General features: G+C 40.2%; 1 protein-coding gene across 7 annotated transcripts in view; it reads left to right on the top strand.

Annotated features, from left to right (window-relative positions):
• The first annotated feature begins 730 nt into the window (after positions 1-730).
• The window catches only part of KBTBD12 (kelch repeat and BTB domain containing 12), a 75,881-nt gene continuing 51,235 nt past the window's right edge, over positions 731-25,376 (top strand). For 4 of the 7 annotated variants that reach the window (XM_045992221.1, XM_045992220.1, XM_045992226.1 and 1 more), the window contains exons 1-5: positions 731-1,011; positions 3,155-3,209; positions 9,375-10,556; positions 15,460-15,730; positions 17,855-18,005. In XM_045992221.1, the coding sequence (XP_045848177.1) occupies positions 9,487-10,556; positions 15,460-15,730; positions 17,855-18,005 (1,492 nt within the window). In that variant the 5' untranslated portion in view covers positions 731-1,011; positions 3,155-3,209; positions 9,375-9,486. Of the gene's footprint in view, positions 1,012-2,842; positions 2,940-3,154; positions 3,210-8,963; positions 9,179-9,374; positions 10,557-15,459; positions 15,731-17,854; positions 18,006-25,376 lie in introns of those variants that run through there. The other 3 variants (XM_045992222.1, XM_045992223.1, XM_045992224.1) reach the window with 3 other exon arrangements.

Below are 25,376 nucleotides of genomic sequence, written 5' to 3'. Positions count from 1 at the left end.
ACCCATTTTGGACATCTGTCAGCATATAAGAAATAAAATTTGTGTTAAAAGAACAATTCTGTATTACCACAAATTTGTTTTATTTTAAACCGGCTGACCTAATACTACTCCCTTATCCACACAGTAGATATTGTTACACTTCCCTCCAGGGAACATTCCTCTTCCCTGCACCACCCCAAACCGGGGCATAACTAATCAGTCGTTTCTCAGGCTCCCAGGGGACCTCCCACTTGAGACCAAAGGTCATGGGGCTGCTGGTTTTTCCAGGTACACTTGCCAGACGTAGCTAATAAAAGTACAGATCCCAAAAGAAGCAACAACAAGCACCAATATTCCGTTAAATGTGAATCGATCATGCAGTATTTAGGATCTATACTTAAAAAACTGTTGGTTGTTTATCTGAAATTTATATTTAATTGGACATTTCATCTGGCAACCCTATTTCCTGGCCACATTCAGTGAGCCCACACGTAGTGGGTTTGGGTCGCTTTGCATTTTTTTAAATGAAGCGTATAGATGTGTTATTAAAAAAAATCTGATTTCCAGGTTCTCTTGAAACCACATCCTCGCCCACTTCCGGCGGACGTTCCGCGGTCCCTGCACGCGGGCCCGAGCGGGAAGAGTGGCGCAGGCGCAGAGCGGTGCGCGGGCCGCTGCTTGTGGATTGCCGTTGCGGACCGCAAGGATGACCCGCGCAGGCGCAGAGTGGCAGGAGCCGGGGCTCCCGGGCGCCGAGGGCGAGCACCTGTCGCTTTGGAGGAGCTGCCAGCGCTCTCCTTCCCCCTCCGCAGGGCGCTGGCCCTCGGTGCCCTGCGCTCCCAGCGCGGTCTATTTATATCGCCGGGCCCTCACAGGCCCATATTGGGCAGTGCCCGCCGGTCCAGCCCGCTAGCTGCCCCGCCCCGGCCAGCCCGGCCCCGTCTGTGCGGCCACAGGGCCAGGTCGCGGCGCCATCGCTGCAGCCTCTGCGGAGCCAGTGGGGCCGTGCCTCAAGCCGGGCGTCAGCAGCTTGTAAGTAATGGTGACAGAGGAGACGCGGGCTCCTGCCGAGGGCCTTATCTTAGCTCTAGGGTCAGGCCAACGGAGAAAGGTCGAGGGCCGGAGTTGGGGGGCAGCCTCCCCGGCCCTTGGCACTTGCGGGGCCCACTGCGCTTCCCTCCCGTCATCATGTGGCTGGCTCCTGCCTTTCCAGATCAGCCCAGCAGTCACTTCCTTCTCCAGACCAGTTTTGCTCAGCCGGGAGTCGCTTCCCTGCCCTCTTTATTATTTTTTTTTTAAGGTTTTATTTATTTATTTGAAAGAGACACAGAGAGGGAGCACAAGCAGGGTGAGTGGGAGAGGGAGAAGCAGGCTCCCCACCCAGCAGGGAGCCCCATGCGGGGCTCAATCCCAGGACCCCAGGATCATGACCTAGGCCTAAGGGAGACGCCCAATGACTGAGCCACCCAGGCGCCCCTCTTCCCTCTTTAAAGTGGCTGCAGTCACTGTCCTAGCATTGTCCACCTTAAGGTTTGCCTCCCTCGCTAGACTGTAAGCTCCATAAAGGTAGGAAGCGCCTTCTGTCTTTCCCTTCCTGGCTGTCTGCCCACGGCCTTCAATAGTGCCTGGCACTTTAAAATGCCTCAATAAGCATCGAAAGTATCCCCAGGCAACTCTCTCAACTTTAAAGCCAGGAATATCATTGCCCTGCATTCCCCCCCCCCCACGTGATTCTTAAGAGGAACTAATGAGCTAATGCATAATGCACAGTAAAGCACTTTGAAAAGTATAAAGCGCCCGAGAATGCAAAACAGTGTGAACTCCTCAAAGGAAAGCAAAAAGGAAACTTGTCTTATTTAGCTTTATCGCTTATAGGCCTGGTGGTTATTAAGCACCTAGTGTGTGGGATGGATTATTGCTATTAAGTGAATAGGTGTTTTTCCGTACCAAGTGGGAGACTCAAAGTGCATTTAGGGTAGTGTGGGTATTCTGAGCCATTTCTTACCAGTGTCTGTGCAAAGTTGTGATACTGAAGCAAAATAAGGTGTGAGGATGGAATGGTGAAAACCAGAGGTCACAAATAAGTGGCTGTTGGTGAACTAAAAGGGCAGGGGTGGGGTGGGGGGGGAGCGGCAGTGTGAGAAGGATTAGAAATGAGGACTAACATTCACGAAAATGGGGGCTGGGGAAAGGAGAGCAGATGTGCCATCTGAGAGGTGGCAACTGTCTGCTCAAGCCCCGCACACCGTCGTCACCAGGGAATTAAGGCTCCACTGTTGCCACACCTTCCATTTTTTTCAGTAGATGTTACAGTGTGGCAGTTTTGTGTGTTAACAACTTTGCCACCCTCCCCACCAAAAAGTCTGTGACCAGCCAATTTGTGATCCCTGGCTTCGGTTCTCTAAAAACTGGGGCCAAATTCCTGAGAGCACGTGGTAACTGGGAATTAATTTTGAAAGTAGACGTGAGAAGTGGATGTCACACTGCATCAAGGAAATCAAGTGAAGGATTCTGGGTGATTAACTTGACTTGGACAAAACATTAGCAGCTTAAAGAATCAAGCACAATTTTTGAGGGTAGAAAAGAATCTTTAAGATAATCATTTACTAGCAGGTCTAAAACACGAATTAAAAAAAGGTTATCATCAACTTGTAATTTAGGACGAAGGAAAACCTTTAATTGACAGACCTTACTGAACAACTGTAATGTAGCAGGCTCCCTCACAGACAGATGTCAAGAGTACGGAAATGACTAAAACATGAGCCCTCTGCTCTCAGTGTGCTCGTCATTGGAAGGGGAGGCAGGGAGATGCAGCAGTCACTATGTTCAAGGTGCAAGCAAGGACGGGCAGAGGAGGCTTCGGGGGGGAGTGATGTCTGAGCTGAATTAGGAAGGGCCACTTGTATATCTTCAGGTGGAAGGGGGAGAAGGATACTCCAGACAGACCAACATGTGTAAAGGTAACGTATGCATTAGAATTGTTAGTGGTTCGGTGCTATTAAAAGACGGAAAAGTATAAGGAAGAGAAGCCGGAGATGAGGCAGGAAAGGTGGGGAGATGCTGGACTGTGAAGGGCCTTGTGATGTTTGAGGGGCGGTGTTGGTGAAAATAGGCTTCAGATATATTTTTTAAATCTTTATTATTGAAGTACGTTTGACATAGCATGTCATGTCAGTTTCAGGTGTACAAAGTAGTGACTGGACAAATTCAGACATGCAGTGCTCACCACGGTAAGTGCAGTTCTCCAACTGTAACCCCTCCTTCCACACTTCCTCAAGGCAACCCTTTCCTGAGTTTGATATTTTTTATAATTAGCCTTCATTTCTTTATATTCCACCACCTTTGCATGTATCCTCAAAAAATATATAATGTTTTTAACTTTTTATTTTTTGGTTTTTGAAAGATTTCTTTATGAGGGGGGAGCTTGAATGGGAGGAAAACAGAGGGAGAGAGAGAGAATCTCAAGCAGACTCCCCACTGAAGGGGAGCCCCACTCAGGGCTCTTACCTCATGACCCTGAGATCATGACCTGAGCCGAAATCAAGAGCCAGACGCTTAACCGACTTGAGCCACCCAGGCGCCCCTCATTTTTTATTTTGATGTAATTCCAAATTCACTGAACAATTCTAAGAATGGTATTTTAAAAAACCTCTCATATACCTTTCCCTGGATTTACCATATACCAATTGTTTATATTTATTTTTTCAGAATATATTGTCTATAGTTACCCTATTTAGAACATAACTATTTTGCATATTTTAAACATGAGATCAGTGGTATGTAGCATCTATTCTTCTAAGTCTATGATGTTTTTGAAATTCCTGTTGATACAAGCTCTACTTCATTCTTTGTTTATGCTGTGCAATATTCTCTTAAGTGAATATCCTCCAGTTTTTCTCCTCTCATGTTAATCAGTATTTAGGTTATTTCCAAATTTCTGCTATTGCAAACAGTGCTACTGTGAATTTAAACTAGTTTCGACTTCCACAAAACATGGAAGCAAGCTCATGCATCAGCCGTTATGTAGAAAAAGTAGCAACTTGAAAGATAATGTAAAGATTATAATATTAAGCATTATAAAAGCAAATCCTTGGCAGCTTATATTAACATTTTTATGCCACATTAAAATTTGTAGCAGTCCGTCTCTGAAAACTAAATATACTGGACATGGGTATAACTGCATTTTGGATTTGCAAAGTAATTAGGCTTTATTCTTGTGATTTGTATTTATCTTTGCTACTCATTTTTTCTCTATTATTATGGGTACTATTAATATGAATGCACCAGTTCAGTCTTCTATAAATTGGAGCAGAGAATAACTTCCCATTGATATCATTGAGAACATTTATACAGTTTTGTTTTGCTGATGAGAGTAGAATGCCCTCCCTGCCCTCATTACAAGAAAAAGTTGCTGTCAGCTCTCTCTTATTTATGAGCTGTGTCTGTACCCATAAGCAATTTGTATATGGACCCAAACATTGTTATTATTAGAAAGGTATTTATACAGGTGTATCCCGCTTCAGCTGTACCAAGCAGATTTTACCAGGCAAATGGTGTATTGTGCATACATGGCCTTATTTCATTCTCCCAACTCTTCTTAAATAATTCTCAAAGCTAATCTCAAGTGAGGAAACTGAACAAGGCTAAGAAACTTGCTCGTGTTACTTGATAGCAGAGCGTGGATTCAAAGCCAGGCCTCAGTAACCAGCTAAAGCCTATGTTTCTAGCGTCTGATCTGCACTCTGTTACACTACTGTAAAATAACAATAACTTCCATTTATGGAGCACTTGGATGCCAAGAACTGACCTAACTGCTTTTATATATACATTCTTCCCATTTTACAGATGAACAAACCAAGGTTTAGAAAGGTGAAATCATTTTAGGATTATAGCAAGTAAATGGCTAAACTGAGATTCAAACCCAGGACTGTCTCCCTTCAAAACCCCCATCTGCAATGCTAGTACCTTCTCTGTACCTTATAGATACAGGACCCAATACTGAGAATGTCTTGGAAATGTGGTGGTGCATTTAAGTGCGTGGGTGTTTTTCAGGGTTTCCACCAGTAAATTCATTTGGTCCATAAATCCAAAGAAATTTTAAGTGGCTTTCAGGAGGTGTATAAAAGGCAAGTAGAAGGAGGAGATACTTAATAAATATATGCGCCCATCTAAAAATGTATAAATGTTCCTTCAGAATGTCGGGAACAATTATTTCTGTTTTAAAAGTGTTGTTTTTGTTGAAGCCAATGTTTGGGGCAGACAGGCTGTGTCTAAATAAAGTATTTATTCAAGAAATTGATTTCTATTTGGGAACCTTGAGAACCAGATGATCTTTTTGAATCAAAACTCTTTAACTGGCCTTAAGCAGAGAAGTGGAGGTTAGGCACCCAGATGAGATATTATCCTACTCAGGATCTAGAGAGTGGATTTATTTGTAACAGTAGAGCAAGAGTCGTTTTCTGTGTGGCCCAAAAGCTAAGAATGGATTTTATCATTCCAAATAGCTTTTAAAAATCAAAAGAATACTGTTTCATGACACATGAAAATATATGAAATTCAAGTTTCAATAGCCCTAAAACATTAGATTGGCACACAGCCATGCTCATTTGTTTATGTATTGTTTATGCCTGCTTTTTCATTACAAAAGCAGAGTTGAGTTGTTAGGACACAGACCCTAGCACCGACAGAGCCTGAAATATTTACTCCCTGGCCCTACTTTGCCCACACTTGCATGAGAGTGAGTGGTTAAGGGTGTAGACTTTGGAGTCAGATAGAACTGGGTTCAAAACTCAGTTCCTGCACCTGTAAGGTGTTGTGGCTATTTCATGAGAAGGGGTAAACCTAGAAGAGTGTCTTAACGTCTACTGTCTTCTATCGAGAAGGAATGAAGGGGCGCCTGGGTGGCTCAGCCGGCTCAGCATCTGACTCTTGGTTTCCGCTCAGGTCGTGATCTCAGGGTTGTGAGATCTGCGCTCTGCGCTCAGTGAAGCGTCTTCCTGAGATTCTTTCCCCCTACTCTTCCCTCCCTCTTCCCTGCCACACACACTCTCTCTTTCAAATAAATAAATAAATAAAATCTTTTTAAAGAATGAAGATAATTAGAAGTTTCTATGTTTGTTTGTTTTTTTACTTGACAGTATACTAATAGAAAACATAAGAATATACCAGAAGTGGGGGTGCCTGGGTGGCTCCGTGGTTAAGCCTCTGCCTTCAGCTCTGGTCATGATCTCAGGGTCCTGGGATCAAGCCCCGCATCAGGCTCTCTGCTCAATGGGGAGCCTGCTTCCCCCTCTCTTGCCTGCTGCTCTGCCTACTTGTGATATCTCTCTCTCTGTCAGATAAATAAATACAGTCTTTAAAAAAATATATATATATATATCAGAAGTGGAATTTTACAAAATATATCATTGCAATTACCGTAAGCAACCTTTTCTCAACCTGTTCTCATATGCCACTCATACCAGTAAGGACTCTTGAGTGTCAGTTACAGCAATCCCAATTCAAGCCAGCTTCAACAATAAAAGAATCAGATCGCTAGATCAGATAAAAGATCAGTTTGTCACTGAAAACTGAAAAATACAGATCTAAAGCATGTTCCAGACACATTGCTCTGGATTCTCTGCCTTCTTCTCTGTATTTGCTTTGTCCTTGTGCTACCTTATGGGGACATGGCTGCAGCAGACCTTTCATCTGCGTAACACCTGGACAGGCCCGCTATTGAACCAGAGACCTGAGCTTCACTCTGATTAAGCCCATCTCCGATCTCACACTCATCCCTGAACCAGTCACAGTGGACCTACCCCATCCATTCCAACAGAAGGCAGATTGGATCCTGGGGGAAATCCAGTATTGTCCACTGTAAAGTAGTTTATAAGGCACTACTGTATTTATAGAGAAGAGAAACACATACTGTACTAGTTATTCCACTTTTAACTTCTCTTTGAAACTAATGCTGCCTGTGTTTTTATTAAGGTAGTCCCGTTCCACAAAGTTCAACAAGGAGGTTTGGTTCTTGTCTTTAAGATACAAAATCTTGAGGCATCTGGGTGGCTGAGTCAGTTAAGCATATGTCTTTGGCTCAGGTCATGGTCCAGGGGTCTGTGATCCAGCCCCGTGTCAGGCTCCTTGCTCAGCAGAGAATCTGCTTCTCCCCACCCCTTCTGCTCCAAAACTCGCTGGTGCTCTCTCTCACACTCTCTCTCAAATAAATAAATAAATCTTAAAAAAAAAAAAAAAAGATACAAAACCCTAGGGTTGCGGTCATAACATTTGAGCCCCCAGCATTTCATTTCTTCCTAGCAACATCAAGGTCAACACTTCAGGAACTAAGGAGTCTGGACCGCCTGCATTGTACCAGATCTAGTGATCCTACCTGGAAACTGCTCTTGGCTTTCTAGCACTGGTATTGGTACCCTCTGAGTGAGTCTTGGGTATCAGTACAAATGGAATAGGAGAAACTTGTTAATATTTATCTCCTTATAAGGAAACTTTTCTGGTTTTCAGCTCAAAGTAACAGCTGCCATCTATAAAGTTGATTGATGTGTTTATGTACAAAGAGGCCCACATAATATGATTTGGGCTACTCATAATGTGTTGTAGGAGAGCTCAGAAATATAATGACCTCTTAATTACCCATAATTGGATTCTCTTGGTAAAAATCTAAACAGATGAAAGTAAAAAACAAGTGTTCACTTCTAACCTACAAGGCCTCACAAAGAAAGTCTTAAGCTTTTACTGAAATCCAGCTGAGGCCTTAATGCTGGAAAATCTAGGAAGGAGGATTTTATTCCTATTTCAGTTATACAGATACTTAGATCAGCTCGTTGTTAGCATTTCACACACTCCCACCCAGTGATTTTTAGGTCTTATAGTTGCCATTGTGTTCTTAAACATTCCTCTCATGCTTAACACTTTGATTCAATGAACTTTAATTCAACACTGAAAAAAGTGTCATTTCTCATTGAGATACAGTGAGAATTGAGATGGAGAAATCTCACTGAGATTTCTAAATTTGATAGGATTATAGAAATGTAGAACTTTGACAGCTGACAAGTTATGCTTTCCAATGATTAAAATCATCACCTCTCTTCCTCTCTTAATTCCTAGGAGTGGCTTTTCTACCATTCTTAACCACATTCTTAACCACATACAACTTCTAGCCAAGTAAGAACTAGAAAGGGTGTCAGGATCTGAAGACCTGCTCCTCAACATGAAGGTTGCTGACTCTCGGAACTCCTTCTTTAAATCCAAACAGCTAATTAGCTTCCTTGAAACACTGCTTCTATTCCCCTGAGCAAGGGGAAGACAGACAACTAGCTTAAAGAGACTTCTGATTAGACCAGGGCTTTTTTTTTTAAATTTTTTAATTTATTTTTAATTTTTTTATAAACATATAATGTATTTTTATCCCCCGGGGTAGGGGTCTGTGAATCGCCAGGTTTACACACTTCACAGCACTCACCATAGCACACACCCTCCCCAATGTCCATAGCCCCCTCCCCCTCTCCCAACCCCCCCTCCCCCAGCAACCCTCAGTTTGTTTTGTGAGATTAAGAGTCACTTATGGTTTGTCTCCCTCCCAATCCCATCTTGTTTCATTTATTCTTCTCCTATCCCCCTAACCGCCCATGTTGCATCTCCACGTCCTCATATCAGGGAGATCATATGATATAGACCAGGGCTTTTTAGGGGGAGAAGTGAGTCCATCTCTGCCACTGTGAAGTAAGGAACAAGGAGAAGCTGAGCAAGGAGTGGGGATAGAGAAATGGGATGGCTTTTGTGCACTCTCTAAGTTTCGGATGATTTAGCTCAAGTTTCAAGTCTTGTGAATTCTCAGATCAGCAGACATTTGGTTATGTTTTCCAAAGCACTGTTTTGAATTATTTGCCCCATAGGAAAAGTTTGAACATAATTTTAACGGACTTTTTTTTCCTCAGCCATCCTGCGTGGTTCTGGGGCCATTATAACATTTGAGGGTGTTTCGGGCTTTTTGTTTGTTTGTTTCGGCAGGTGTACATGACATTTGCAGTGATGCAGCTCCTCCGAGAGCAGGTCACCGGATCTGCCTGCCCCCTCGGCCTGCGGGCAGCTGGTAGCCGCATGTGGAGTCGCAGACAGGCTCTCTTACCACTTCTCTCTTCATTCACCTCGGGAGGGAGGACTTTCCAGCCCTCCTAGGAAGATCTCTGCTGCTGATTAGGTGAAATGTTGTTAGTAGTTGATAATTTACTGTTTATACAATTACTGACATTATTCCTAGACACAAAAGTTGTCTTAAACACTGCATTTGGGGTGAATAACATTTATTTATAAACACTTCTTAGCACGAACACTGCATATTTAAATCACCAAGAATTGTGTTCTTACAGGAAACCCAATTCTTTTCTTTCCCTCAGGAGTGTTCCAGCACATCTCTGTTGCTCTGTGAGTAATCAGACATGCAAATAGCCCCACAAGAATCCAGCTACATTTGAAGAAGACGTACTCAGAAACACTGAAAAGTGTATCATGGAGTGCAAAGCTGAGGGAAAAGAAAAATACCAACATAGTTTGAATTTACTGAATCAAGTTAAGAACATGAAAGAATTAGCAGAAATGATCGATGTCATACTCATAGCAGAAGGGGAGAAATTTCCTTGCCACAGGCTGGTCCTGGCTGCATTTAGTCCTTATTTCAAAGCTATGTTCACCTGTGGACTACTCGAATGTACTCAAAGGGAAGTCATACTTTATGACATCACAGCAGAAAGCGTGTCCGTGATACTGAATTACATGTACAATGCGGCTTTAGAGATCAATAACACCAATGTGCAGACCGTAGCTATGGCTGCCTATTTTATGCAGATGGAAGAAATCTTCAACGTGTGTCAAAAATATATGATGGACCATATGGACGCCTCAAACTGTGTGGGTATCTATTATTTTGCAAAGCAGATTGGAGCTGAAGATTTATCTGATCAGTCGAAGAAATATTTGTATCAGCACTTTGCTGAGGTGAGCTTACATGAAGAAATATTAGAGACCGAAGCACACCAATTTCTGACACTTATTAAATCAGATGACCTTAACATATCCAGGGAGGAGAGCATTCTGGACTTAGTCCTGAGATGGGTAAATCATAACCAAGAATTGCGCACGGAGCATCTGGTTGAACTTTTGAAGCAAGTCCGGTTGGAACTTATAAACCCTTCTTTTTTAAGACAAGCCCTAAAAAGGAACACAATGCTTCTGTGTGACGCGGATTGCATTGACATAATTCAGAATGCATTCAAAGCCATCAAGACACCCCAGCAGCACTCTCTGAATCTTCGTTACGGCATGGAGACTACTAGTCTTTTGCTTTGCATTGGCAACAATTCTTCAGGCATCAGGTCAAGACACAGGAACTATGGGGATGCCAGTTTTTGTTACGATCCCGCTTCACGAAAGACCTATTTTGTCTCGTCTCCCAAGTATGGAGAGGGCTTGGGAACCGTGTGTGCCGGTGTGGTCATGGAAAACAACACCATAATTGTGTCTGGAGAAGCAAGTGCCTCTAAACTCTCTAGACAAAAGAACAAGAATGTTGAAATCTATAGGTTTGTATGTCTCCAATATTTGTAAATTGTTCTGACATTAGCAAGGGTAGAAGAAAGTACTCCTGAAAGAGGATCATCTTTTCAATGACGTGTAGTCAGAATTACCCTGTAATTAACATATTTACATGTATAGAAAATTCATAATGAAATCACCCACATTTTAAAATTATTCTTTCTCCTTTTATTTGTGATGCACATACAGCTGGATTTCCATAAGTTAAATGTATGTATGTTATGATCCCACTGTACAGTTTCACGCTCAGCTTTCATTATTGGTCCATATGAAAGGGTACAATTGCTTAGTTACAAGTTTGGAGAGTGTAAGATGACTTTTAACAAGAAGAAAAGTTGGTTCATATGGATTTCTTTGAAAAGATTTTTCAGTTCATAATTCAGAGTAATAAATAATTACTAATTTTGTTCACCCCAAAATTGCTAATTATCTGTCAGTTTTTCACTCTGTATCCCTAATTTGTAGATCTTTCCTGAACCTCCAAGAGCATAAAATGTTCATGGCCTAAGAATTCTAGGCTTTGAGGCCCAGAACACAGGAGAAAGGAGTGTCTGCTAAGAAGTGGCATGTCCTCTAGGTCTCCTGTGTGAGGACTGTACATTCGTTTACTGTTCTTCAAGTATTCAGTGAGCATTCGGGGCTTCTGTCTAACTGGGTAAATAAGAAATAGGTCCATAGGATAAGCACTAGGTAGTAAAGCTGTCCTTCAGTGTCCTCCCCCTCTCAGTTCCCTCTTACGAGGATTTGTTCAGACGTTTCAGTGAGAAAGGAATTCTTCTTGCTGGCAAAGTTGGGACAAAGAATTAAGAAGTCTACTGTTTTCCTGTCATCTTTTAACATTCCATTATCTGCTTTAAGTGATAGGCCTGTCCCCTTTTCACCTTTGTCTCCCCTGGTAGTGATGGGGGAGGGACGGCAGAGCCCTGGGTGAGTGACCAGGCCCCATGCCCTTAAGGGCCAAGCATGTCCCTGGGCAGTAAGCACAGCCTTCTTCAGAATAACCAGATCCCAATAATCAGAATAATCAGATGTCAGATCCCAGGGGCCCTTCTTTTCATCAGAGAGTCACTTGTACAAGTATCTCAGGTTCTTTGCAAAGCTCTTTTTCTTCCTCATCAAGGCGGTCCACAGTTCTGCCACTGTTTTAATTTTTTATTAAATTCAATTAATTAATATATAGTATATTTCAGAGGTAGAGTTTAGTGATTCATCAGAAGCATATAACACCCAGTGCTCACTATATCATGTGCCTCCTTAATTCTCTTCACCCAGCTACCCTATCCCCTCTCCCACCTCCCCTCCAGCAACCCTCAGTTTGTTTCCTAGACTTAAGAGTCTCTTATGGTTTGTCTCCCTCTCTGATTGTGTCCTATTTTATTTTTCCCTGCCTTCCCCTATGATCCTCTGTTTTGTTTCTTAAATTCTACTGTGAGTGAAATTGTATAATTGTCTTTTCTGATTGACTTATTTCACTTGGCATAATACCCTCTAGTTCCATCCACATTGTTGCAAATGGTAAGATTTCATTTTGGGGTGACTCAGTAATATATAAATATAAATTTTATATATGTAAAATTTTAATATATATATAATTTACATATATATCACATCTTTACCCATTCATCTGTCACACACATACACACACACACACACTCTCACATCTCACATCTTCTTTATCCATTCATCTGTTGATGGACCTCCAAGCTCTTTCCATACTTGTAGAGGTTGCTGCTATAAACATCGGGGTACAGGAGCCCCTTCAAATCACTATGTTTGTATCCTTTGGATACCTAGTAATGCAATTGCTGGGTCATAGAGTAGCTCTATTTTTAACTTTTTGAGGAACTTCCATACTGTTTTCCAGAGTGGCTGTACCAGCTTCCATTCCCACCAACACTGTAAGAGGGTTTCCCTCTCTCTGCATCCTCACCAACATTTGCTGTTTCCTGACTTGTAAATTTTAGCCATTCTAACCGGTGTGAGGTGGTATTTCACTGTGGTTTTGATTTGTATTTCCTTGATGCTGAGTAATGTGGAGCATTTTTTCATGTGTCTGTTGACCATTTATGTGTCTTTGGAGAAATGTCTGTTCCTGTCTTCTGCCAATTTCTTGACTGCCATTATTTTTAATAAACATCCGTCCCTGTCCAAGTGTCTTTTTCTTATGATCCTCAGCATCTTTCCTCTTAACTTTTTTTTAAAAGATTTTATTTATTTATTTGACAGAGAGAGATCACAAGTAGGCAGAGAGGCAGGCAGAGAGAGAGAGAGGGAAGCAGGCTCCCTGCCAAGCAGAGATCCCAATGCGGGGCTCAATCCCAGGACCCTGAGATCATGATCTGAGCCGAAGGCAGCAGCTTAACCCACTGAGCCACCCAGGCTCCCCTCCTCTTGACTTTTTTTGAAAGCCTACTTCCCTTTCTGATGACACGTATCTAACTGCATACTGTGTGTTTTCCTTCTTACCTGTCTTCAACTCAGCCATGTTCCTATCACCTACCAGCTCCTCCTCAGGGCTCAGAGTTAGGGCCAAAGTATCAGTTACCCTGCTCACCTCCTCCAATAATGAAATGGTCAGCATGGCAAATAATGAAATTTTCAGATGCATTGCTTTGGGCTTCAATGAGCCAGACTTCCAGCAGATATCTGGATAATTAAAACCTTAGCGCACTCCTGAAGGTCATGTTAGTGCCAGTTTTGTGATATGTGTGAGAAATGGTCATCTTGTGGTACATTCCTACTCTATCATTTCTGTTCTTATCCCTTTATCTTTGCCTGAATATTCTTCAACTTGCCTGTACTCTATATAGTTCATAGATTACTATGCAGATCTATTTCTTCTTGACTTAGGAAGGATACCTGTACTCTCTAGTAGGCCATTTCTTTTCAGAAAAGATACACCTTTCTGTGTTCTTTAACTCTCTCTCTTACTTAGGTGTACCCACCGTTGAGGATGTAAGTGTTGTCTTAACACTATCAACCTCTGTGAGTGTTGAGCCACTTTTGTCACTATTTCCTTTTCATGTCATACCCATTTTTCTTAATAAGATGTTTTATAGTTTTATCTGGGTGTTTTCTCTCCCCACTTTCAGTTCAAGGTGTTAAAAGTCAGATTAGCAAGCTTGCCCAACAAACACATCTTTCCCAACCTTCACGGGATATATTTCATACTTGGCCTGTTTTCTTTTCTTTTCTTTTTTTTTTTTTTTTTAGATTTTATGTATTTATTTACGGACAGAGATCACAAGTAGGGAGGCAGGCGGGGGGCAGGGGGAGCAGGCTCTGCACTGAGCAGAGAGCCCGATGCGGGCTCGATCCCAGGACCCTGGGATCATGACCTGAGCCGAAGGCAGCGGCTTAATCCACTGAGCCACCCAGGCGCCGCATACTTGGCCTGTTTTCTTAACCCATGTCTCAGAAAGCCAAAATCCCATTTTTTAGTTCTGTTATATATTTATCCACTGGCTTTACTTCAGTATCCCTGCCGCTTGCCACCTAATCCTCCTTCCTCTTCTAAAATCCAGTACAATTCAAAGTTGTGGTAAAAATATCAACTGTGATTCTAGGGACTGGTTTCCTACCTAGATTACGCAGAAGACAATGATGACTGAGTTTGTTGAGTTTCCGCACTTAGACTGTGACAAGCCAGACATGCCCTCCGGGAAGGGAATATCTTCCAGCTTCCCTGTCAAGCCTAAAGTAAGGAGTTCTGTCTAGGGAAGAATGTAGGAGTTGACTCAGAACAACTGAGCAAAATCAATAATCCAATTTACTGTCAAGTGTTTGATAAAAGTAAGTAGCATACTTTAAACTGTACGGTACTCTGTACTTCAAAACTGTACTCTGTAGAGAACATTCATCATTTCTCCATTTATTTCCAAACACAACAGCTTTTTTTTCTTATTTTCCCGGTTTTGTTTTAGTTTTGAATTCCAGAATATATTCTGGATTTTCTGGGACAGATCTAATTTCACATCCCACTGTCCCCATAAGTACTTTCATTCTTCTTAGACTACGCGTCCCAAATCATGATTGGAGAAAACAGACTTACCATTATCAAGAGGTGAGACAAAGGATACCCACAAAATCATACGTTTAATGACTCCATATACCACACACACACACACACACACACACACACACACATCAGTTAATGTGTTGGACTCTCGGAGGTATTGAAAGACCGGATACCCTGATGTCCCTACCTCCCAAAACCCTTTTCAGACTGAGATATTTTTTCATGGAAGAAATTACTGGTAATTTCAGTAATATTATACCCAGACCATGAAAATACATGTTAAATGCAGCAGACACTTACATGTGCTCTTGACTCTGTTCTAAGCCAGTTACAACTACAAGAACAAACCTTCAAATTCTACATCCCCTACCTTGTCCCATCAGAAATCTCTGAATTGAGATATTTTCAGATTCTCTACTGGAAAGCTGATTGCTTTAATGTAGTATTAAAGTGAGACTTCTAGTCCACAGAATAAGACATTTTAGTATTTTTCTTCATTTTTGCTTATTCCTCTTTTTTAGTAAAATTACAAATGACTTGTTGCAAGTGTTCCTATTTGTTCCAGATTTTCTTTCCCAGAATTAGGTAATGAAAGCTAGTCCTGGATAATCTATACTTTGTCAATATATTTTCTAAAATTCTGCAGGGAGATCTGATTAATTATTTCCATGGATATTACAGTTTGTTCTTCAACCTTGCCAAAAAAAAAAAAAAAAGCAGAAACCTACATTACTACCTTATATTAATGTTTCTTCCTCTCCAGTTAGATGAACAAAATCGTGGTGTTTCTAGCTGGAAAAGAAACTTAGGTGTGTTTCTTGGGTAAGTTTTCCAGTTAACACTAATCCTGGGTTCTCTCTCTTAATTTGCAGGTATCACGACAGAGGAAACCAGTTTTGGGAAAAGTTATGCACTGCTGAATTTCGAGAGCTCTATGCTCTGGGCAGTGTCCACAATGACCTCTATGTTATAGGAGGACAGATGAAAGTCAAAAACCAGTATCTCATCACAAACTGTGTGGATAAGTACTCAGTAGAACGGGACAGTTGGAGAAGGGTGTGTCCCCTTCCACTGCAGTTGGCATGCCATGCCGTAGTAACCGTGAATAATAAACTTTACGTGATCGGAGGCTGGACCCCTCAGGTTAAGAAATTTCCTGTATACTTAATTGGCATGGCTGTGCTATGTCTGGCCGCTGGGTTGAAAAATATTGTAGTTGCTGAACACTAAAAGAGCATGACTTACATCTTGGTAAAATGCCTTTTATTTTATAGAGTATTAAACTTAAGATTGTAAAGTGTTAAAGCAGTTTAGGGGAATGAATTTTAAAGTGTGTTATTCATAGACATGACTGCATTCAGTATTCATGCTATGCTCTTTATAATCCTTCCCATTCTTGCTAATTATGAAAGACGCTTATGCTGAGAAATTATCTGTAGGGAGCATCTAAGTAAGAGACGGAGACACCGACTCCTCATCCCACTTCTTTCTGCTTAATGGTTGCGTGAGCTGGGACAAGGAATGCTCAGGTCTTTCCCAAATTTAAGGTTCTTACTCTACATGGGAAACCAGAATATTCAACCCGTGATGGCTCAACCATTTGCACAAAAGTAGATTGTGATTTTAAATGTTTTATAGCTTTGTTGGGCACCAGCAGATAGAGAAACCAGGATACCATTTGCATGGAAGCCCAGCGAAGAGATGGCCAGCCGAGACTGCAAAGTCAGCAGGGGGCAACCACAGTGGCCCTTCCTCTTCTCTCTGGGTGTCCCCCCAGTGCCTTCAGTTCTCACCGTAGTAGGCCAGCTGCCTTCTGCCCTGGCCTGCCAGTCGCTCTCATGAGATGAATCTTACTAGCTCATTGTCCATCCCCATGACAAAAAGCAAACTTACTTTTGCCTTATGCTTTCCTGTTTTGGCAATTTGCTTCATGATAATAACTGATAAAACGGATGCTTTTGGCATTCATTTCATAAGCTTGAATTTTGCCACTTAGAGCATATCGTACCTGTTTTTAAACCTTAAACTTCACATTTAATACATTTTGGAAGGTGTCCTGTGTACCAAAAAGTAGTACAGATTTAATCACAGCAAGTAGCTGAAACCTGACCAATTATTTGTAATTAAGCATTTTCAGAGCTATCTATTACGTAGTTAATTTTGCATGAATAAGCTCCAAAGACAATGTAGAAGCTTTTCTTTGGTTTTTCTTGCCACTAAAATAAAGATCAAATACTTAAAACTTAGAAGGAAAATTAAAACAATAAAGTCAATACATGTTACTGTATAATGTCTTAGAACAAATGACATGTGGGTATTTATTGCATAACCAAAGCTTTTGCTGCTCCCTACCTAATACACTACATTAAGTTGCAAGATAACCTGGGGTTGTGATTGCATCACAGTGATCATAATTCCCGATGTATTTAAAGTAATTAAATTAATTACAACTTTCATAAGTATGGCAATTATTTCTGTGTCAAACACCTGCATCCAAAACAAAAGACACTTGAAAAGCATTCTTAGACTGAAGTCATAGAAGTTCCTGACACATTGAAGACAAAAAAAAAACAGAAACACTACTTCGCCTGAAGTTTATGATAGGGGAAACCATATTCATGTGTGTAAGAATAAGTAGTTCAATTTTTACTGTCTCTAGTCATTAAAAATGTATATAAAAATACATACATAATAATAACAGCAAATAATGTATATTAATCCATCAATCTTGAAGATATGGTTCAGACCATTCCCATATAGGTCATAATTTTGGTATAAAAATACTCTAATTACTAAAACACTAAAATGTTTTCTTAATTTTGTTCCATTTGGATCAGAAAAATATAAAGAAGATGCCTTATGAATTATTAAACTTAGTTTCTCAAAATAATCATCAAACTCCAGCACTATAAAGTTTGTTGAAACAAAATTGCACTTTAAATACTGTTCAAGAAAGTTGGGTTTCATTTTTAAGGCTCTGCAGTTGCTTCATTTTTGTAAAAAGTGCTGTCTTGTCTCCTTGCTCAGATCCCAGGCTGTTTGCTATGAGCCAATCCCCTAGCCGCATTATTACAGGATAAAAATTCCTCTGACATTGGCAGTAGACTTCTCACCCCAAGTCAGGGGATCTGGTGTGTTTGTGAGGATGAGGCTCAGCAGCTAAGTCCCCTTCATCTCCTTCGTGGCCTGCGCGGATCAATTGCACTCACGTACTCACAGACATTCCCCAGTGGTATGTTATTACATCAGCTGTCATATTTCACACAGATGGATCTCCCTGATGAAGAACCAGATCGACTAAGCAACAGACTGTTGCAGTATGACCCCGGCCAAGACCAATGGACAGAGCGGGCGCCCATGAAGTTCTCTAAATACCGATTCAGTACAGCAGTAGTCAACAGTGAGATTTATGTTTTGGGTAAGAAGCAGCAGACCGCTAAAAGAGTATGACTATTATTTTTCTCCGTACTTTGCCTCAGTAAAAATGACCTAGTCTGCCTTCCTCTTGCATCCCAGTTCTGGTGTATCTAACTAGCCAAAAATGTTCCTTTGTTTCTTGTTTTCCTAGAGCACAGTCAGGTAAGATTAAATGACATTCCATTGACTGAAGGAAAGTAAAATTATTTGTATGGAATTTTCAAGTCCCTTGGAATTCAAGATCATTAGTGATACATCTTTATATGTAGTATCAAGTAAAATATTTTGAAATGGGAATAAGTCTTTGGCCACCTTTAGTTGATGAAGTGTGGGTGTTTGCAACGAGCTATGATTTTCTGTGCTCATAAAGTAAGCCATCATAGGTAAGACACACGTTATACCAGCTCTCTTCATTTTGCTTCACCTACCAAACTTCTGTAGAGGTGTTATCAAATCATTCTCATCTGAATGTGTTTTTCTTGTTTCTTAAATACGTGTGGTCTTGTACTAACCAGTAGGAACTGGTGAAAGACTGGTTCATTTCCACTAAAGTGGGTAAAAGTTCTAGAACATCTCCCATGTTTCCCTTATCCTTCTTCACTTCTTATTTTTTCCTCTTTTATTAAGTCCATTGCTCTTCTAAGCACATTTTATTGCCTCTCCTCCCTCTCTGGCTGACCCTGTCCTGTGTGGGAAAGGGTGGGACTGAGACAAGGAGGCTGACCAGCTGGTAAACTGATTAGTATTCTGGTGTTCTTACTTCATCCCATGCACATTGGTGACTAACTGGCAAAAACATGGGGAAGGTGATGGGCACCAAAAAGATGGCAAAGAAAAACATGAGATATGGGCCGAGAACAAACCAAGTGTTTGAATAGCATTTGGAGTTTTTGGGTTTTGTTTTTGGTTTTGTTGGGTTTTTTTTTTTTGGTTTTTGGGGTTTTTTTTTGCTAAAGGGAAGCCATTATCTCTTGGCTGCCTGCACAGCATCAAGCAAAATAATGCACTCAAATATTAATAGTTTTATAATTTTAAGAACATTATGCAACATAATTTATGACTACCTCAGTTATGAGACACATGATTATAATTAAGTTTTCCCTCTGGTAATATATTTGTTACTTGGTTATAACCGTATGCTGTGTCATGGGCCCAGAAGAGACAATACATAAACCAGGATAAATTGCCTAGAATAGATGTATAACTCTGGGGAGACAAGGGCAGATCTCCTAATTATATTAAAGTTGGAGGTAGTCAAAAGTGGGATAAAAGTGATTTATCAACTGAACAAAAATGAGATTTCTGCCTAATGTGGAGCCACAACTAGGCTAGATGTGGGATAAAAATGTAGGGTTTTGTTTGTTCTGATATGTTACATGGGGAAACGCACCTTAGAGACAACCTTTGGCGCTCACCCTTGTTGGCATGAACAAGTGTCCACTACATGAATGAAAGGAGGCAGATGTTGCAGGACCCGTAAGGTCTGGGTAGGTGACAGAGAGAGAAGCGTTCACCCAGGAAGGGAGATGGGGCAGAGCAGTAGGGGAGAAGATGAGAAGGAGAAAGCTCAAACAAAAGCTTGGAGGAACCCCGCAGGCACAGGCAGCTGCAGGAGGGAGTTTACAGGTAAACTGGGAGCCAGGTTACAAAGGACTATAGTAGAGAATCAAGAGAATCATAGTACTGAAAAACTATGCAGAAGCAACATGATGAAAGAATGTTTGGGGAGTGTTGGTGAGGTGAGGGTTAAAGAACAGATCAAATGTGCGGAGAGACTGGAAATGGAGAGACCAGTCAGGAAGGCTTTTGTAGTAGCTTAGAATCTGGTTTCTGGATATTCAGAACTGAGGACCGGATTCACAATCACTCAAATAAATGTCACCATCTTGTAAGATTCGATTCAAAAGAGGCCACATTCCCAACATTTGCTACTTAATTCCCCAATATACTTGGAAGTTTTGAAATGGAATGAAGTTCAGTTGTTCAGGTGTTTCTGTGGCAGCGTCAGTTCAGATTTCATTGTTCATTGTATGTATAATTGGAATTTGGGCAAATACCATATAGAACCCTAAAACCTTATCTGTTTCAATGGTCCGTACAGGCGTGTTACAGTCATTTGTTAGTTAGTTAGTCCTGTCTGCTTTTGGGAACCGATGGATGCCCCACTGTGATGGGGGTCACTGCCAATTATTATTATAGCCCCTCTCCCTCATATTGTAATAGGTTTAATTTCTTACTATCTCCTAATTACTCAAGAGGCTGCCCCAAAATAACAGCCTCTGAAATCTCCTTCCCCATGGAAGCAGTGTGGTAAAGTGGGGAAGGTCCCAGCTTTGGAGTTAAGTGGATTTGGATTGAGATTCTGGCTCCACCATTTACTACCTGCATGTCCTGGGTCTAGTAAATCATTTTTTGGCTCATATTAAAGTTGGGATGCCTACCTATTAGAGCCATGATTAAATAAAAGTTGAAAATCCCTACAATTTAAGTGTTCAGACTTCGTTATAATTACTGTTTTTTTTTTAGCCCCTTTGTGTTCTAGACACTTTGCTGAATTTTTTGCATAAAGAAATTCATTTAATGGTCATAAAAAACTGATAAAGTAGTAACTCTTCGGTATAGCAGACTAGATATCTAGACTAATCCTTCCACTGAAAATACTGAAAAACAAATGTTGGGAAAACATTTTTTTTTAATTTTCTGAAGAGCTTCTAAGACCTGTTATGGCAGTAGGAATTTAGCAGACCAAAAGGCAAGTGAAAAGCAGGAGGCTCCCAGTTATGAAGACGTGAATGAGTCGACATCCTCTCCCCCAAAAGCTACTGTAAAACCAGAGAGATTTTTCAGAAACAACCATTTCAGGTCTCTAGGAACCAGCCAAAAGCAACAAATTGAGGAGAGCTTAGCTTCTCAAAAGAGCTGAACTTGAGGTAAATCTTCAGACAGTCCTTGGCATTCTTTCCTGAGCTTTCCCAGTTCCCTATCTCACTTGGTCCAGCATGGGAATTCCAGCAGAGTGGGCTAGCTGTAAAAACCAGTAACTTTGTTTGCCATAGGGGCTGACGTGTTCGGGAGTGAAGGGTGGGAAACCCACACTCATAGTGACAAATGGGAAAAACCAGCATCTCTCCTAACCTGAGATTTTAGTCCTGCTTGGGACAGCAGTGGACAGGAGAATTGGCCAGAAACTGAATAGCGACTTTCCAGGAAAACCCTGGTTATGAGAGTCCTAGACAGTTTTGATAAATTCTTCACACATCCCTGGAGACTAGGGAAGCTGTGCAGACATGGAACCCATAAGAGGATATAAGCTCTTCACACATCCCTGGGTGACTGGGAGTCTGAGCTCATGTACAGAGATGTGAGAAGGCCAGGCAGAAAGTAAAAGTCATGGTAGACTTGAAAACTACCTGAGCTTTGAATGTGCTCCCAACCTACACACAGATCAACAAGCGAGGTTGGAAGCCTTACTAATGTTGGGAGTATAAACAATTAGTCTTGACTAGACCTGAGCCATGAAGAAATAAGAGTAACCCATATGCTTTTAAAGAGAGAGAGAGAATTTTTTTAAATGGAGAAGAGACCAAAGCAAACCACAGGAGAGGCATATTAAATCTAAGCAAATTAGTTAAAAACAACAGTAACAATAACAAAAGAGAAAAATAACCTAGCAGGAAAAATAAAATTAAAAGTTGCTACAGTATATTATTTTAAATGTCTAGTTACCAACAGAAGTTTACATACAAAGGAAAATAAACAAGGAAGTGGAACCCATTCTGGGAAGGAGGCAGGGAAACATTCAATAAACCTATCTCTGAGGGACCCCCAATGCTGGATTTAGCAGGCATAGACTTCAGAGTAGCTATTAAATATATGTTCATTGAATGAACAAAAACTATTTTTAAAGAATTTTAAAGAATTAAAATAAAATGACATTGGTTCCCCAATGCGATCAATAAAGAAGTAGAAATTATCTAAAAGAACCAAATGGCAATTCTGAAGTTGTAAAGTATAAAAACCAAACGAAAAATGTGTTAAGTGGGCTCAAAAATATATTTGAGCTGACAGAAGAAAGAATCTGTGCATTTTAAATAGATCAATGGAAATTATTAATCTGAAAAGGAGAGGGGGGTAATTGGAGGAAAATTAGGAAAGCCTCAGAGACAATATGAAATATCATCAAGTCTACCAACATAAGTATGATTCCCAAAAGAAGACAGAGGAACACAATTTTTTTTTTCAAATAATAATGGCCAAAAGCTTCTTGGGGCGCCTGGGTGGCTCAGTTGGTTAAGCCTCTGCCTTCGGCTCAGGTCATGATCTCGGGGTCCTGGGATCGAGCCCCGCATCGGGCTCTCTGCTCAGCGGGGAGACTGCTTCCTCCTCTCTCTCTGCCTACCTCTCTGACTACTTGTGATCTCTCTCTCTCTCTCTCTCAAATAAATAAATAAAATATTTTTAAAAAAAGCTTCTTAAACTTAATGGAAAAACTTTATACATATAAGAGGTTCATCAAACTACAAGTAAGATAAATTCACAGAGATCCTTACCTAAACACAATGTAGACTAATCATTAAAACTCATCATAGACAAAAAAATTCTTATAAGCAGTAAGAAAAGAGGGACATAGAGGGGAACAATAATACACTCAACAGGTGACTTATCAGCAGAAATAGTGGAGGCAAGATGGTACTGGAATAATATATTCAAAATACTGCAAAGAAAATAATGAAGAATGTTTCTGTGTCCATCTTTTATGTTCAGCAAAATTATTCTTTAAAATGAAAGTGCAGGGGTGCCTGGGTGGCTCAGAGGGTTGGGCCTCTGCCTTCAGCTCAGGTCATGATCTCAGGGTCCTGGGATCGAGCCCCACATTGGGCTCTCTGCTCAGCGGGGAGCCTGTCCCCCCCACCCCGTCTGCCTCTCTGCCTACTTGGGATCTCTGTCAAATAAATAAAATCTTTAAAAACAAAATAAAATGAAAGTGCAGCAAAGACATTCTCTGATAAATAAAGGCTGAGATAATTTGTGGCTACCAGACTTACAAGAAATACTAAAGGATTACTAAAGAAGTACTGAAATCCTTCACATTTAAAAGAAATACACCAGAATAACTCTAATCCACACACAAAAAAAGAAAAGCACTGGAAATGACAAATATGTAGGTAAATATAGAAGACTTTACACATATTCTATTTTTTCATCTCTTAATTTCTTTAAATGATATAAAAGCAGATAAAAAATAATCATGGAACTATACTGTTGGATTTATTACATATATAGATATAGTACATATAACAATATCAGAATTGGAGAGGAACAGATAAATTGGAACAGTGTTGCTATATTTTAATAAAATTAAAACCATATTAATCTGAAGTAGATTGTGATAAAGTAACACACATATTAGAATTTCTAGAGCAACTAAAAAAATTTCAAAAAGTTTAAAAATCAAAAGATTTACCATGGTACACTTAGAAAATGAAAAACAAAAGAAGGCAGTGAAGAAGGAACAGAGGAACAAAAGCGACATGAGACAGAAAACAAATACCAATATAGCAGTTGTAAATCTAACTGTATAAAAAATTACATTAAATGGGAATGGACCAAATACTTCTATCAAAAGGCAGAGATTTCAGACTGAATAAGAAAATAAGACCAAGTATATACTGTCTATAAGAGACACACTTTATGTTCAAATACATAAGTAAGTTGAAAGTTTTATTATTTTATAGAGAAAGATGTACTATGCGCAGAGTAACTTTCAGAGGATTGAAGATGGTATGTCATTATCATCCAAAATTGACTTTAAGAAAATAACTATTATTACAAAGAGAAATTTTATACTAAAATGATCAATATATCAGGAATATATCACACTGAACAACAGAGTTCTAAAATACATGAGGCAAAATTTAGAACTAGAAAGTCACCATTAGGAGATTTGTATCCCACCTTCAATAACTGATTGAACAACTGGACAGAAAATCAGCAAAATTATAAAGACTTGAACAACACTATCGACCAACTTAAACTACCTGATGTTTATAGTACACATAATAGCAAAATACATGTTCTTTTCAAGTGTATGAGGAACATTCTCCAGGCTTTATCATACACCAGGTCATAAAATAAGTCTCTAGATTTTTAAAAAATTTTTAAAGATTTTATTTGTTTATTGGGGGGGGGGAGCACAAGCAGGGGGAGGGGCAGAGGGAGAGATAGAATCAGAAGCCTGATGTGGGGCTTGATCCCAGGACCTGGGGATCATGACCTGAGCTGAAGGCAGATACCCAAATGACTGAGCCACCCAGGTGCCCCTCAATAGATTTTTTAAAAATTGATGTTATTCAAAGTAAATAACTAACTATAAAATAATTAAGTTATAAATAAAAGACAGAAAAAGGAAATCCTCAAATATATGGAAATTAAACAGCATAATTCTAAAATATTGGGTAAAAAAATCACAGAGGAAATAAAATATTTTAAGTTGAATGAAAACCATAGGTGTACATCCCTTATGACCACAGATTCAAAAATCTTTAAGAAACACTTAGTAAATTGAATCTAACAACATAAAAAATAATTATGTGTCATAAAAAACCCTTAAGAAACAGTAAGCAAACTGAATCCAGCAACATAAAAAATGATTATATGGGGCACCTGGGTGGCTCAGTGGGTTAAGCCGCTGCCTTCGGCTCAGGTCATGATCTCAGGGTCCTGGGATCGAGTCCCGCATCGGGCTCTCTGCTCGGCAGGGAGCCTGCTTCCCTCTCTCTCTCTGCCTGCCTCTCTATCTACTTGTGATCTCTCTCTATCAAATAAATACATAAAATCTTTTAAAAAATGATTATATGCCATGGACAAGTGGGATTTATCCCAGAAATGCAGGAATGCAAGGTTGGTTCAATATCTAAAACTCAATGTAATACACCATATTAATAAAGGATAAAAACCAAATGATCATCTCAATAGATGTAGAAAAAGCATTTGACAAAATTCAACCCCCATTATTGATAAAATTCTCAACAAATTAGGAATAGAAGGGAATTTCCTCAACTTGTTAAAAAGTGTCTGTGAATTTCCTCTACTTGTTAGAAGGTGTCTATGAAAAACCTACAGCTAACATGATACTTAGTGGTGATCTTTCTACCTACAATCAGGAACAGGGAAAGATACCTGCTCTTGCTCCTCCTAGTTAACATTGAACCAGAGGTTCCAACTCATGCAATAAGGCAAGAGAAAGAAGTTAAAGGTATACAAAGTAGAAAGGAAGAATTAAAAAGTCTTTATTCACAGATTATATATTCTTGTGTGTAAAAAAATCCTAATGAAGCTACAAAAAATAAATTAAGAAAAGAAAGACTACTAA

Source organism: Meles meles, chromosome 20 (genome assembly GCF_922984935.1).
Source record: "Meles meles chromosome 20, mMelMel3.1 paternal haplotype, whole genome shotgun sequence".
Classification (NCBI taxonomy): domain Eukaryota; kingdom Metazoa; phylum Chordata; class Mammalia; order Carnivora; family Mustelidae; genus Meles; species Meles meles.
This window is presented reverse-complemented; position numbering and strand designations above follow the sequence as displayed.